Source organism: Rhodamnia argentea, chromosome 3, assembly GCF_020921035.1.
Source record: "Rhodamnia argentea isolate NSW1041297 chromosome 3, ASM2092103v1, whole genome shotgun sequence".
NCBI lineage: Eukaryota > Viridiplantae > Streptophyta > Magnoliopsida > Myrtales > Myrtaceae > Rhodamnia > Rhodamnia argentea.
Genome location: NC_063152.1, coordinates 31,243,284 through 31,259,408, shown reverse-complemented (window position 1 = coordinate 31,259,408; position 16,125 = coordinate 31,243,284). Strand labels below are relative to the sequence as shown.

The 16,125-nt window shown below is 40.4% G+C and overlaps 1 protein-coding gene across 1 annotated transcript; it reads left to right on the top strand.

The window, feature by feature from the left end:
* The first annotated feature begins 3,297 nt into the window (after positions 1-3,297).
* LOC115746508 (methylsterol monooxygenase 1-1-like) lies at positions 3,298-7,232 on the top strand. Its single transcript, XM_030682301.2, has 5 exons — positions 3,298-3,702; positions 4,159-4,481; positions 6,226-6,373; positions 6,460-6,492; positions 6,787-7,232. The coding sequence occupies exons 1-5, from the start codon at positions 3,373-3,375 to the stop codon at positions 6,868-6,870; spliced, it is 918 nt and encodes a 305-aa protein (XP_030538161.1). The 5' UTR covers positions 3,298-3,372; the 3' UTR covers positions 6,871-7,232.
* The last annotated feature ends 8,893 nt before the right edge of the window (positions 7,233-16,125 follow it).

Below are 16,125 nucleotides of genomic sequence, written 5' to 3'. Positions count from 1 at the left end.
TTTTATTTTTTTTAACTATTTCGGGTTTCCTAAATGACTCAGACCAATTCCAGCCCATCAATAATGATAATCATTCGGATTGGGACAGGACTATCCCTGCCATGTCTTACACGGGATTGATTGTTCTACAGCTTTCATTATCAAATGGACAATAATTCTCTTTTTTTTTTTTTGGGATAAAGGGTGAAGTCAAAAGAGAAAGGGGGCTTCAAAAGTCAACTGGAATTTGTCTAAATTCTGTCAGTGGAGAGGATACAATTGCTCGACCTCCATAAGTTTTACGAGCCTGGCCATATTAATAAGGGTTGTTTATCCGGCTATTGGGTTCAAGCTGCGTTTGATACCTCGTACGTACCTCGATTAAATGTGTTATGGTTACTGCAAATTTTCAGTGTTTGAATTCCCCGTGACAGCCAATAGACATACGGCTGTGCTGATAAGGGATTGGAAAGGTGGGAACGCTAATATCATAGGTACTAACTTTGACTCTCGCACTCTGCAGAGAGGAAAATCACAAGTCAAAAAGACGAGAGCTAGAGATAGAAGAAACCAAAAAAAAAAAATTCCCGTAACAAAGTTACTTTATATGATTGTACAAAGAAATTCGAAAAGAGTATTTCTTAAACACTTTATTAAAATTCATTGGATATATATTTCCAAGTATAAATATTCTTATTGAAAATGCTAGACGTTTTTTTTTCCAGAAAAAGAGTTAAAGAATGCCCTGTTGACACGTGTTAAGCCTTATGAAATATTCTTCGGAGACATTCATTTTTCCTATGTGAAGTCCTTACAAAGCGTAGTTTTATATTGAAAATGTACTCTTTAAGTTTAATTAATTATGTTAAAAAGTCCAACTAAAAAATTTAAGTTGTTAAATTAAGGTGTGGTTTGATATCTGAAGTTTCTAACACCACCGAAAGCGAGGGTCTGAAAAAATTTGAACTCGGGATGTCTTACTTTAATATTACCGCTAATTGTTCTAAAAATTTAAATCATTAAAATAAATGCCACGGTTAATGTTCGAATGTTCTGACAAGTTTAAGATGTGCCTTAAATTATCACTGTTCTTCGAATTGTTTTACTTCTGTAGTCAGAACATTTTGTTTTGGACAAGTAAAAGAAATTAAAGAGTTAATTGGCACCACAACAATGCTCCCTAGGGTTTATTTATTACAAGAGGTTTCTCTACTTTTGCATGGAATGTTCGGTTCGATAGACATCGAGCCTCCAGTATTGCGCTCCACGTCTGGTTTCGGCTAACGACTCGACAAGGACTTCCATGATCTCCCAAGGGAATTCGTTTGCTGCTATAACGTGTTGTAATCAATTGCATTTTACGTAGTAAAATTTGTAGAAAGTGCTTCAAAACACGAGCTAGTTAAAGAGATTTTCATTAACTAAAAAAAAAAGAGAGAGGAGATTTTCATTAAGATACTGATGCTAATATCTCGAAAATTTGAAAGACAATTTCATTCTTATGTAGCTACCCATCTATCAAAAAAAGTTGTCATGGACGTACAATCGAGTCTTAAAACTTTAAAAAATTGCAATTAACGGAAGGATTTGATTAGATCAATTTGATAAGTTTTAGTACATGTTTGCACTTTTTAAAAGTTTTATGATTCAATTACCCATTTGCGACAAGTTTTAGGACTCAGTGGTTTATGACTCAATTGCACTTTCATGATAAGTTTTAAATTTTTAATAAACTTATGTTTAGGAATTGTTAAAGAACTCATCCCCATCGTTCGGGGACATTTTTATGGTCCTTCGAGATCAATTCCCATCCATAACTCATTCCAGTGGAGAAGTTACCAAAAAAACCTTATATTTATTGCACTTAAGCCAGTTTAGTGCTAAATCATTTAATTTGATCAATTTAGTCATAAATCTTTCAATGATTTGCCAATTTAGTCTTTTGGGCTAATTTTGATTGAAAATTACTTACGTGACGGTCTATTCAATGCCGGTCGGGTGTGCCACAATGAGCACTAACATGGATAATTTTTGCATTTTTTAATTTTACGATTTTTTTCTTCTTTGTTTCTTTCATTTCTTTTTCTCATTTTCTTTCTCTTTTTTATTTTTCCCTTAAACCGGCCATGGGTAATGGAGGTCATCGCTAGAGGCTAGCAAGGGTGTCGAGGCCGTCGCTAGTGGTTAGTGGAGGGAAAAATGAAAAAGAAAAAGAAAGATAAAAGACAAGAAAAATAAAAATAAAAAGGTAAAGAGGAAAAAATAAGAAAAAATATAAAAATTACAAGAATTGTCCATGTCGGCATCGCCATGCCACATAGGGTGGTCAGCGTTTGCTAGATCACCGCATCATCGATTTTTGTCCAAAATTGATTGGAAAGACTAGGCAAATCGTTAAAAGGTTTAGATCTAAATTGGCAAATTTAAAAAATATTTGAGACTAAATTGACACAATTAAAATGTAAGGATTGAATTGGTAAATCATCAGAATGTTTAGGATCAAATTGGCCAAATTGAAATGACTGTAATTGGACTTGCTGTGACTTTTTCGTGCTAATATATATTTAAATCACGTTATCTAATTTTTTTTTTTGTCGGAACGTTATCTAAATTTAGGCGAGATAGTTTTTTGAAAATTAATGAAGCGGTGTAGGTGTTCATCAAACAATTTATAAAAGTTTCAATTTTTTTTTAATGACTTTTTAGAGAGAAGTACACTAAAAGTGTCAAAAGTTTTATACGATACACTTTCGTTCCAAAAGTTTTCGCTGGATCATCTAAGTGCCATTTTTTTTTTAAAACGACCATTTAAGTATCAACTCCAATATGCTTAGCCGTAAATCCGATATGGCATTTTTTTTAATTAATATAAGAAGCTGGTTCGCCGGAGATTCATGTTTTCTTGTCAATCAAACTGAACTTCATTCATCAGCACTCACGTCTTAGGACTTAGTCATCTTGTCGACCGTCTATTCTTAACGACTAAGAGCTCTAAGCACTTGGCGAATTTTACTGTTGCCATGTCTTGCTATGCCTCTTTGAGCTCGAGCCGGGACTCGGACATTTTTTTTGGTGTCGACACTATTTTAACGAAAACGGGTATCGAAAAGCCCGACAATTCATGGAGTTTTTTAGGCTTGTGTTTGAGAAAAACGTTTTTCAAATTACTCATTTTTCGTCGGAGCGTGGTTTTCTAACATCAGAAAACAATATTTTTTTTTTTGAGATGTTAATAATTTACTAGTGGATTCCAATTCCATTGCGGGAAATACGAACCAGAGTCTATAAAAATCTGGGGAAACCTGTCACTCTCATCAATTTCGACTTCACTTCACTGCATATTCTAAAGCACAGTCGCTCTCGCTCTCCTCTAGCCCACGCCACCGGCGACCAATGCTGCCGTACGCGACGATCGAGGAGGCGGAGTCCGCCGTCGGCCGGGGCCTGACGCTGGCGGAGACGCTGTGGTTCAGGTACTCGGCGGCGAAGTCGGACTATTTCCTCTACTGCCACAACATTCTCTTCCTCTTCCTCGTCTTCAACCTCGTCCCGATCCCCCTGGCCTTCGCGGAGCTCACGCGCTCCCTCGGCCTTGACCAGTACAAGATCCAGCCCAAGGTCAGGCTCTCGCTCGCCGAGATGTGGAAGTGTTACAAGGACGTCAATCGCATGTTCTTCCTCGTCGTCGGCCCCTTGCAACTCGTCTCCTATCCTTCCGTCAAGGTAGAGACTTTCTGTTGTTTTTGAGGATGGTTGTGTTGATGTTTAGCGTTTCGGCGTCGCCTCCAATGTTTTGACGCTGTTTTGGTTGATAGGAGCGGCGACCCGTGTCGCGTCGATTTAGCATTTTAGCTCTTTTGAATGATGAATACCAAGCGATGCTACAGAAATTTCAACAAAACAGGTCACAACGTGCTTGAGTTTTTCTCTGTTTCTGATTGACTGCGTTCCCATCGCATTATGTTTGTGTTTGTCCGAGCAATTTGTGTCAATCATTGTGCATATGGTTGGACTGTGCCATTCAGGGTTGGATGGTTCCATTCACCATCTCTTCTCTTCAGCTTGTTTTGTGGAGAGTCTGAATGATGTTGCACTGTAATGTCTTGCTTTTTGGTGGTATGAACCCTCTTTCTGAAACCACTTGAGTTAAAACTTAAGGGCTTTTCCTTAATTTTACAGATGATTGGCATTCGGACAGGATTGCCATTGCCCTCGAGATGGGAGATTGTGTCACAGTTGGTGGTGTATTTCCTCGTGGAGGATTATACGAATTACTGGATCCACAGGTTCCTGCACAGCAAATGGGGATACGAGAAGATCCATTCCGTTCACCACGAATTCGCGGCTCCCATCGGCTATGCTGCGCCTTATGCTCACTGGGCGGAGGTTCTGATCCTCGGAATCCCATCTTTTCTCGGGCCGGCTTTGGCTCCTGGCCACATGGTCACCTTTTGGCTGTGGATAGCTTTACGGCAGATAGAGGCCATTGAGACTCACAGCGGGTACGCATGCTCAATAATCTACTATATTTGCTTTAACCTTCATGCTTTTCACCTTTAGTCGCTTGCTTTTCTTTTCTAATTGTCTGTTTTGGCTGAGCACTTCCTTTTTTAAGTTGGTAGTGACAAAATGATGCTATCATGGTGGCTGATTTATTTATGACTGAGGTTGGAGCCATTACATGTAAAGTACAGATTTTGTAGGATCTCTGCACTTAATTGTACTTTTTATCACCTTTCCTGGATGCAAACAAGCATAAAGACCGGGTTTCCTTGGTTTTATGTGAGTATATTATGAAACAAGTGTACAAGCATCTAACCTACATGTGGGTGTCTAGGTATGTATGTGTGTTGCTCTTTGTTAAAGGGAAGATTCCTGACACGTGTTGCAATAGTTTTCGTCAGGCTGGAGATGGAGTATTGCTGTTTCATTAGTTTATTTTGCCTTTTAAAATCATGACAGGGGGTTTGGGGGCTGCATGTCTTTCACTTCATAGCTTCTCAAATTCTTGCCAAGCATGATTTGCTGAATTATATATCATATCTTCACGACCTTAACTTGGGAGTCATATCTCTCAGAACTGTTGTTGGCTTGCTTATTCTAAAATTTGATTACAAACTGCACGAATTGATGGTAAAAATGAGAAAAAGCACAACCAAGACAGGGTTTAATACTCTTTCGGTATCCAAGGAATATTTGCTGCTATTCATCTGTTTGGAACTTTTCGAGCACGTACAAATAGTCTAAGGGGCCACTATTAGTTGGTGAAAAAGGGAGAGCTGTGAGGATTCTGAAGTTGGATTTACAGAATGACTAACTTGAAGGAGCTTCGAAGTATGGCGACCTTCATGGTAGATTGTAAGAACAGCTTTCTGAAGTTTCAAATTTTAAGCATGTGATATTAAGATATGATTCTCGAAGTATTTGCTGCCTCATGCGTCGCCTGGAAAAAAGTGTAGATATTTCAATATGCACTTTTAGGTTGTCGCCTTGTGATCATCATCAGACTTCATGTTTGGGCTGGAATTTACGATAGCTGACATTGGACATTTTACCCTGAAGCAAGTGAATGAAAAGCCACTTGATACTTGCGGTTCTGTTCTGGAGTCTAGGGATTTCAACTATCACATCGATCCTTAATGTTTCTCATCCGAGATATCATTAAGAATCCTGCAACTCTTGTGACTGAACTCTTCTTTCCCCTGAATACTTTGTAAGCCCAGTCAGACTGGAACTGCACATAACTTCCAGATACCCTTGTCTGTTGATGACGTCCAAATTTCTCTATTGATTTGAAGCCTGCCAAAATCTGCATCTAGATATGGACACATCTCCAAAAGATTAGATCTTTATTTTCAGTTTTTTCCTTTTGTCGTGTATTCACAGGATAGAATAAAATCATGTCTGACAGGTCAAGCCAAGCAACTTCGCTGATGACCAGAATTGGCCCCCTTAATTAGCACCGTCAGTGCACTTGCAAATCTCAGGAATGATCTGAAAGCAGCTTCTTGTACCATATAAATTTGTTGTGCAGTGAAGTTGTCACCAATTTTGGATACTCTTTGTCTGCCATGCGGATAGATTAACAAATTTTCCTTTGTGTGCTGATGCTCTGCTTGTTTCCAAGAGATCCCAAGTGAAATTTTCTCTTTAGTGTAATGCTTTCTAGATGCATAACCGTGATCAAACCTCTCATTTTCGTTTTAGTGGGTGATCCTTGTGGTGTGAATTGCTCTTTCCGTGCAGATATGACTTACCATGGACTCCAACCAAGTACATTCCATTTTATGGAGGTGCAGAGTACCATGATTACCATCATTATGTCGGAGGACAAAGCCAGAGCAACTTTGCATCTGTCTTTACTTATTGCGACTTCATCTATGGAACTGACAAGGTGAGCATACCTTTTATCAGTGCTCTACAAATTTTTGATGTTCCATTTGTTTGAATATCACAAACTAATTTTGCTCTTTCTGCCAGGGCTATCAGTATCATAAGAAGGTTCTTGGTAAGGTAAGGTCCTATAATCTCGGTTTGTACTATTAACAACCTCGATTCTTAAACCAAAAGGAAGATGTAAGAAATCACCAAAGTTTATAGCTAACACCATGCGACATTCTTGAAGTCCATGAATGCATATTCTTGTTTTGAATAGCATCGATCTTTTCACAGGAACTCACGTCTCACTTAACCACTCCCTAGTCAACTCGAACCTTTTCCCGTTCCTTACAAGTTGGGGGTTTTTATGATTATCTGCCCACTTTATTTGCTCTTTCATCTAGTTATCTGGTCTTTTTCAATCTTCAGTTGAAAGGCATGAATGGAGGCACTGGCACTGGGCTAAGTGGAGGAAAAAGTGATCCCTCTTGTGACGAAGTGAAGAATGATTAGCTGCGGCTGTGCACGGGGCTTCTCCAGATAGTTGTAGCACTGCTAGCGACAGATCTCGGAAGCCTTTTGACTCTTAAGCTGACATCGCTGCTCTAGAGCGTGGTAGTAGTACTAGTAAAATTTATAGATGAAGGCTAGGAGATGGCGCTGGAGAGGGTTTCGAGTTATGGCATTAGATTGTGGTAATTGTCAATGTAGATTGCTGTTCTTTCGACGTTTGTTTGTTTCGGGAGTCTCTCTTTGCCGCTGAAACTAGAACGCTCCTAATATCATTTGCCTCAACCACCATTTGTACAACCATTCAGTTCATGTTTGCTGTATCTCCTTGTGCAATGTTCAGTCGGTTAACAGTTTGATGCTTCCTTGTTCGAGTGGCTCTTCTTCTCTTCCTCTTTTCATAGTCCTGCAACACCGATTTGTCTGTCACCGAGCCAATTGGCGGACATCGGACGAATCGGAGACAGCTAGTCCAAGTTCTGACGTCAAACTGGAGTCGTTTAATCTTTCTTAATGGCTGTGGTTGTTACATACTGTCGCGACCTTCAAAAAATAAACGAGTTAATTTTCGGGCTAATGGATTATCAGGTTAATTAATTAACTAACCTAACTCGAACTCTCCCAAGTCCATACCAAATCGCAACTTAAGGTTCAAATAATTAACATGCAATGTGTTTTGAATTTGGAGTCGCCACTAATCATTTTCGGTAGGTTGATTAGAAACCTAAATAAAATAGCGGGAGAAAACTATCTTATTTCCGCGAACCAGAGATTTTGAATTCGGGGATTTGGTTACGTCAGATTTCTCTAACGCCCTTTCGGTACCATTTTCATGAAAAATATTTGATTTGGCAATTTTGATGGATTTTACTTGAAATTCAAAGATGCAATTTTTTTGGTTTTTTCTTCTTTTTTATGGGAATGTAAAACATGGAACTTTGTGCGATATACACAATGGATAATTTAGAAAGAAAGAAAACGCAGCCAATCACGAGTATTTACAAAAATAAATTAACACGTAATAATGCTAAATTTTGGAACACGTGGCATGTCTAAAATAAACAAACAAATGTTCAAACCAAACGATTACATTTTTGTAGATCGAGATGGAAAGGATTACCTTCTATTACACAAAATCTTACTCACATACACGTTATAGTTCCCTTCAAGATCTCGGAGCTGGAAGAACGCGGCTGTCGTCGAAAATGGCAAGTAATGGCGTTGTTGGGTGGCGAGAGGTGAAATATGTGTCGGGACTCGTCGAAGATGATGCTCGACTAAAACTCTTTTCTTCACTCTCGAATTTTCTCTTCTAATTTTTCTCAAGAACTCTCTTTTTCCTCTCTAAAAATTCCTCTCAAAAACTCTCTCAAAACTCTCTCAATTCTCTTCCACTCAAAAACTCTCTCAATTCTCTTCTACTCTCTCTCTCAATTCTCTTCCACTTCCCCCTTCTAAAACTCTTCTCAAGAGCTCTCTTTTTTATAGGCAAAGTTCTTCATCCTTCATTCTTCACCTTCATTTCTTCACCTTCCATCTTCATCTTCTCTTCTTCATCTTCATTTCTTCACCTTCCATTTTCATCTTCCCTTCTTCATCTTCATTTCTTCACCTTCCATTTTCATCTTCCCTTCATTATCTTCCCTTCATCATCTTCCCTTCTTCATCTTCTTTTCATTATCTTCCCTTCATCATCTTCCCTTCTTCATCTTCTTTTGGTATTTGCAATACGAGTCCACGAAGTTCCAAGTATTTGCAATACAGGTCCCCGAAATTTTAAGTATTTGCAATACAGTCCTTGAAGTTTCAAATCTTCTCGGTGTATTTTTCCATCCCGTGCCTAGTCTAGACGCATGCTAAATTAAGTGTTCCGCTTGCCCGATTATATGCCAATGCAATGTACGCTAAAAATAAATATGTGAGATGATTTTTTATAATTTTTATGCAAAAAATAGATTAATCAAAATTTAGGCGTCAACAGCTGCCCCTCTTTGAGTGGAGGCTCGTAGAGGTTCCGCTCAAAGACAAAATTGAATCCTAAATTTTGACGGTGCAAATTATGGATGAACTTTTTGGCGGGAGTTTTAATCCCATTTTTTATGTAATGAAGTGATGCATGATATGCAAGACTGTAAATAACACGTGTCATAATTTCCCTTTTTCATGTTAGAGAAACTCGCACATGGATCGCATACAAGAATACCTGTTTTACCAAATTTCTCGTAAGCTAATGGTTCTCTTAATTTCCAAGTTTCTTTTTGCGGATGCAAGGATTTTAAGGTATTTGGCCTATACTGTTATCGAGACTTCTCCCTAATGCAAGACAGCGCAAGATATGTGTGTCGTTTGAGATCACAAGAGCTACGTCGTTGTGAGTCGAAAGAAGTGGGATCAAGTTCACAAGAGCTACGTCGTTGTGAGTTGATTAAATGTCAAAATCGCCAGTGCATATGTCTTCACGATTCGATAAAGGGGGAACCAAAATCATAAGAGCTACGTCGTTATGATTTGGTTTGGATCAAAAATATGGGTGCTTATGTCTTCATGATTTGATAAAGGAGCCGAAAATCATAAGAGCTATGTCATTATGAGCCGACTAAAGGTCAAGATCACCGGTGCATACGTCTTCGTGATTCGATACTGAAATCATAAGAGCTACGTCGTTATGATTTGAAGAGATGTCAAGATCGCCAAGTGCATATGTCTTCACGTCCCGAGATTGAAACCATAAGAGCTACGTCGTTATGATTTGATAAGATGTCAAGATCGCCGGTGCATATGTCTTCACGTCCCGAGATTGAAACCATAAGAGTTACGTCGTTATGATTTGATAAGATGTCAAGATCGCCGGTGCATATGTCTTCACGTCCCGAGATTGAAACCATAAGAGCTACGTCGTTATGATTTGATAAGATGTCAAGATCGCCGAGTGCATATGTCTACACGACTTGACGGAAGAGGCATATTGCCCGAATTGAACAATATTTGATAGGAGCACCATTGAATGGAATCGATAAGTACAAAAGGGGCATATTGCCCGAATTGAATCATAACAACTATCATGAGAAGAGTTGTTAATTTGAAAAGGGGTTCGGAAAACTTACCCGGGTTCTCCAAACGATTAATCAAGGAACGAAGCGATTCATCGTATCGTACCTGGTAGGCATTTGCCAGCAAAACTTGCTCATTCAATAATCCTTGGATGAATTTCGAGACCTCGGGAGGGAACTCGAACATCGGTAATGTATTACCTATCATAGAATGTCGGAGGTAACACACACAAACATATTCAACAATGAGTATAATGCAATCACTCATACTATGGTTCATGCATAACCATTCTGTCAAGTTTGCATTACCAATTTTGTCCAGAGAGGTTCTCACATTACGAATACCTCGAATGTGAGCTGAATTGGGGGACTTTAGTCCGAAAGGGCTTTCTCTCACTCTCGAGAAAAGCTATTTATCTTGTCTGCAGGATTCAAGAGAAATCACTCAATCTTTCCATCATCGCATTCGATAAGGATCCAAGTAATCTCGCAATTGATACGACCGAGCCGATCCGGGAGGTCTTGATTAGGACCGTAATGAGGGCTAGGTCAAAGGTTTTACAAAGGGGACTCTAGTTGAGTCAAGGCTGCTGAAATGAATTTCTTCATCATCTGCTCCGGATTTACAAGTCAAGAATCCTGCAAAAATGAGAGAGAAATAATCTTGCTCGAACTTCTTCGAGTGATGCTTAAAATCATTTAACTCTACGTTAACTCAAGTGCCCTAATCAGAAGAGACTTTGGAGGGTTATAACGTAGGCTAGGATTGGGGACCGAGGAACGAAAATGCTCGTTTTGGCTCGAAATTAAATTAGAAGGGGCTTGACGTTGGTGATCGTCGCCGACTAGTCACCGATCATGGTCTTACGGAAATGTCTTCAGAAAGAATTCCATCATTGAATGAGGGATGGTAATTTTCTACTGAAAATTGCACTTTGCAAATTGACTTCTTGGGGAGTCTTCTTCACAACAAGTGTCTGTCGAGGATTTGCAAGAGACACAATGCAAATATGTACATGGAATTTACAACTTAACATGCAAAAATGTACATTCAAAATTCAGAAGTACTTTACAAATGAATGTGCATTGGCCTTACTTTTGGTAGGCACTTTGCTTTTCCTATACTTGAAATTTTCATATGAGATCAGCCTTTGCTTTTCTTACTCCCGACTCTCATTTTTCTTTTTTTCTTCTTTTTTTTCGAGAAGAGATTTCTTTTCCTTTTTCTTTGAGAGCTCTTCGACATCTCTTTATTTTGCTTTTTTTTTTTTTTTTTTTTTTTCGAGAGCGGGCCCTTCTCCTTTAAGCTGAGTTTGCCTCTCCTTTTTTTTTACAATCCCATGATTTTGAACCAGGAATTACAACAAACATAAACATTTACAAAGAAAAATTATGTAAACATAAAAAATCTAGCATACAAGAAATGAGTCCATTCGGGAATTCTCTGTTGACCCGACCATCTTCAATTCTAATCCTTGGGAAAATGCTATCTTCGTCTTTGGAATGAGCAAATGATCACCAACAAGGGTTTAAGAAATGAATTTGCGGGCTCAAGTGGGCTATGCAAAGAATGAAGTGTATAGGATAGAGAAGTGAATGCTCTTCATCATCCTAAGGCACTTGAATTAAAATTCGAGTATAAATGCAAAGAAACACCCGAAGATTAATGTTAGTCCCAGCAAGAAAATTTCTAACCATTTACCTCGTGTTGCCGCTGGAATTAACTCGTCTGGACCCCGATGTGGGGTGGTTCTTGACAGGGGTAAAGAAATGAAACCACCGCTCAAAAGGGGTAATCAATGGATCACCCGTAGTGTTTGGGATAGAGAATTGAATGCCTCTGTCATTTCGGCTAACGTACCTTTCGCGAGAAAACTCTTTACCTCGGGGAATGCGGAACTTAGCCACCGTTCAACTCGCCTTGAAAAAATGGGACGTGTTTGGAAAAAGATTGCCTTTCATCATCCCTGTCTTGCCCCATTCCATACATTTGGTGTATCTTATGTAGTTCATGTTCCTTATTCGAGTTGATAAATTAAACATGAGGAACAATCATGCACAAACTATGCAATGTATGAGTGTTTTCGAGCATATAAAATGCAGCAACTTTTTATCTTGGTGGATAGAATTTGCAAGCACATAAGAAACTTCTTAGGGGCGTGGATCGTGAGTTGCCCCTGCTCATGCAAATGAGTTGCAAAACTTCATTATTTGGTTCGAGACATGAGATTGTCAAAGGCTCCGGGAATTTCTCATTTCATTAATTTCTCGGGGAGAAGGGATACTTCCGTATCCGGAAAGGCGCAGACCCTCGTAAAAATCAAAAGGGAAAGCATCAATGTACGTTCTCATGTTCTAAACGAGTTGAAACGATACCGCTTTACCCTTGTACGAATTTCTTGTGAACTTTGAATTGAAAGGATCAACTCATCTGGATTGGATTGTATGTCCGGGATGTTATCTCTCCGGTCTTGTAACCATCCGGGCTGAGTTTCAATCGGCATTGAATCGCGAAGCAAAAAGGTTTTTATTAATCTTTGTACATTGATGCCAAATCCCGGGATCGAACCCGAGACGCCTCAGACCACTATCATTCCCCCGACCACTAAGCTGTGGTGTTGGTGATTTTCAACTTGTCATTGACATTCATCGGGATCTGATTGTACCCGGAGAAACCGTCCATGAATGAGAACAATTCAAACCTGCAGATCACCGAATACGCCCATCCTTCTTTATGACCGGGGACTATATTGGCAACCAATCGAATATTCTCGTAGTCTCAAGGAATCCGACGTCAAGCACCTTCATGACTTCCTCTTTGATCTTCCCGGACCAATTCTAGTCGGCCCTCCTTGACTTTTGCACCACCGGCTTAGCCGAAAGATCTGTCGGCAAACAATGTTCGACAATGGAACGGTCAAGACCGGGCATATCTGCATAGGACCAGGCGAAAATGTCCTGGTAATCCTTCGGGGAGCTTAGTCAAGCGCTCGATCATCTCTTTGGAAAGGTTTGCCCCGATCTTAACATCTTTAGGGTTTTCCGCATCGCCTAGGTCGACCGAGAGCAGTTTGTTCACCTGGTCAAGGGCTTGATCTCCTCATGTCGTTCGAAATCCCGACGAATTTCCTCATAATCTGGACTGGACTCATCTAGGTCGTATACTTCTGAATCCACTAAGTTCCCCTCCCCTTGAAACATAAAGTAACAAAATCAAAAGGACAAACAGGGCTTAATTGCGGTATGATTTTTTGAAGAACTTTTTTTTTATTTTTATTTTTTCAAAACCGTGGGACATGAATTCTTGAAGAAGCCCAACCCTCAGTTCTTACCATGATGACAAACTTGTTGGTCGTTGGTTATCGTCATCGGGTTGGTTTGGGATACTTCAACAAGATTCGAAAAATGGTGCAATTTTATTGATATGAAATTACATCTTCTAGGAAAGAAAATCCAAGAGTGCAAGACAGAATAGAAATCCAAATGCGATCCAAAACCTAAAGGAAACAGAAAATGTCCCATGTAGGGGATTGCATAAACATAAAGATGTTACTCCGAATCTAAACCCTCTAGTGGATCATCACATATGGCATTAATGAATGATTTGGAAGGTTTAGGCGCCAGGTAAGGTTCCTCCTTATGCGCTCCGTCTTCGGATATAGCAGCAATGGTTACATCATCAAAACAACCGGCGATATCGAAGACTCCTTCATCCTTACTAGCACCAACCTGTCGATTCCCGGCCCGAATACAGCATTAACTTTACCGGAATGATCCGGCAAAGGATTATTATGGACATTTGGCTGTTTGTTGCCTTGGAATGAGAATGCTTTAGAATCCAGGAGATCTTGAATCCGATGCTTGATGCACAAAACAGCCATCGGTGTCATGTCCAAGCTCCCCGCAGTGGTAATCACATTTCTTCGATGGATCATATCTCGGCAAGCTCGTATTCATTGGGTCGTAGAGGCTCGGAAGTCGGTAAACCTCTCTTACGCGGAACCGCAAGTACTGCGACGGGGTTCCCGGTAGAGGGGTAAACCGCCGAGGAGACCGTTGATTCCCTCTTTGTCGTTGCATGCCGAAATTAGCCTCTTGCTGATTAGGAATCAGTACGACAGCGGCGTCCGGGTCGTGGGTTTTTGGGCTGTAGGTCATGTTGACCTGTGGGGCCGACTCCTTGTCTTTCCTTACCACAAACCTCTTAGTCGTCATGGCAACATCACCGTACCAACCTTTCTTCATGTCGTTCTCGATTTCTTCAGCCATTGCGATGAGATGGCTGAATGACGTGGCAACAGATCCCAAAATTCGAGTTCTCATAACCGGCGGCGGGGGTGGAAACAAACAATTTCATGAGTTCCCTTTCGGGAGGGACTGGTTTCACCTGAGATGCCACGTTCCTCCACCTGGTGGCATATTGCTTGATTGTTTCTTCCATTTTCATCTCAAGTCGCTCAAGGTCCTCTCTGGTGGTGAGCACGTCCAAGTTAAAGCTGAAATGTTTGATGAAAGCATTAGCTGCCTTCTCCCAATCATCCATCCGGTAGATCTCGTAGTCTGTATACCATCTCATGGCAGCTTCTTTTAAACTAGCCTGGAAGGTCTGAACCATTAAGGGACCGTTGGTCGCATGCTTATTCATTCTTGCCTGGTACATCCGGACGTGCTGAATCGGGTTGGAAGTTCCATCATACTTCTCAAAGTCGGGCATCTTGAACTTCTCTCGGCACCGTGACCTTTGAAAAGACAGACAGTCAACTGGGGTATGTTGTGAGTCCCCTCAACCTCTCGGATCCTCTGTTCCATTTGGGCCAACAGTTTGACCGTATCACCATTCAACCCGGGGGCCACGGGGTTGGCTTGAGGGATTGGGACTACGGGCGGCGTGCTCGAGTTCACGCCCGTGATGATCACATCCTCTAGCGGCATTGTCGGATAGGGAGTAGCTTCTAGGGCTTTACCGACGTTGTCCGTAGGAGGAATTAGAGCAGGAATGGTTAGCGGCGGGCTGGAGGTGGATGATTGAAGTTTGACGGCAAAGGCGGCCATCATTTCCTCCATCTTTCGGGACATCATCCCTTCAAAGCGCTCGGTCAAGGAGCCAAGTTTCTCATCCAGGGCAGCACTAACGGTGGCGTTGATGTCGCCCATCCTTTTTGCTACTGATCGGGTGATATGTGGAGGATCCGTGATAAATTACCTGTACACAGTAACAAACCCAAAATGAGTACAGGGAGCAAGAATAGCGAGCCGGCCCATGGCATCCCTCTAGACTCAAACGAACAAAGTGATTATGACCAAAGGATTGAAACATGTAATTTTCAGTTTATCTGCTTTTACGAAAAAATTCATATTAATTCGTATGTTGATCAAAACATGTCCAAATTTTACGAACTTGTAGTTGAGAAGATGATGAACAACTTTTATGTTGGCCAATCGGACTAGAAATGCACGGGTCAAATCAGTTTAATGTGTTTTTCCAAAAAATCACATTCAGAAAACTGTTATAACCGCAGGTAGTTGAAAAAACGAAAGGCCATCTTAAATTATGAATTTAATTCTGAAATTTTGTAGGATATTAGTTGAAACATAGGTCTACAACTTTCGTGTTTGGCACTTACTCAAAGCTCGATCGTAGAATTTAGTAAAAATCGCACAACAAGAACAAGCCAAATCAGAAATGAGGACAACTGATGAAATTGTAAAAGCTACGGAAGCAAAGTGCGAAATTGGAAATAAGACAACGATACTCCTAAACCATGGACCAGCTCAAAATAAAAATGAGATAATAGGGTAAAAGAGACAAGAAATTACCGTTCATAGGAAGAAAATGTCAATCACAAAGACATGCGCATGAATTGTGAGTTTAAATCTTATTCTATCTATCCAAAAGGCTTTTGCAAATTGAAATGATGAACGAAACGACATGTCGCAGCCTCGCGCGCAATCATCATGACTAGTCGCAGCCTCGCGTACAATAGTCATGACTAGTCGGGTTCAATCACTTCGGCTTGGTTCGGTCGACAAGGGCAATTCTCATGCATCATAGCCTCACGTGCATAAGAACGACCCTTGAGCCATTTTTTGAAAAAATTTTCGGGATCCGGATGGGATAACCTTTAGCGAAGCCTTACCGCCAAGGTTAAATGACCATCTAAATACCATCTTAAAACTATTAGTGTGACTCGGGTCCGGTCACGGGTTG

Excerpts from the sequence above, each read along its gene's own strand:
- LOC115746508 (XM_030682301.2), top strand. The coding sequence starts at position 3,373 with ATGCTGCCGTACGCGACGATCGAGGAGGCGGAGTCCGCCGTCGGCCGG. Across the intron at positions 3,703-4,158 it reads TCTCCTATCCTTCCGTCAAG|ATGATTGGCATTCGGACAGG; the intron begins GTAGAGACTTTC and ends TTAATTTTACAG. Across the intron at positions 4,482-6,225 it reads GCCATTGAGACTCACAGCGG|ATATGACTTACCATGGACTC; the intron begins GTACGCATGCTC and ends CTTTCCGTGCAG.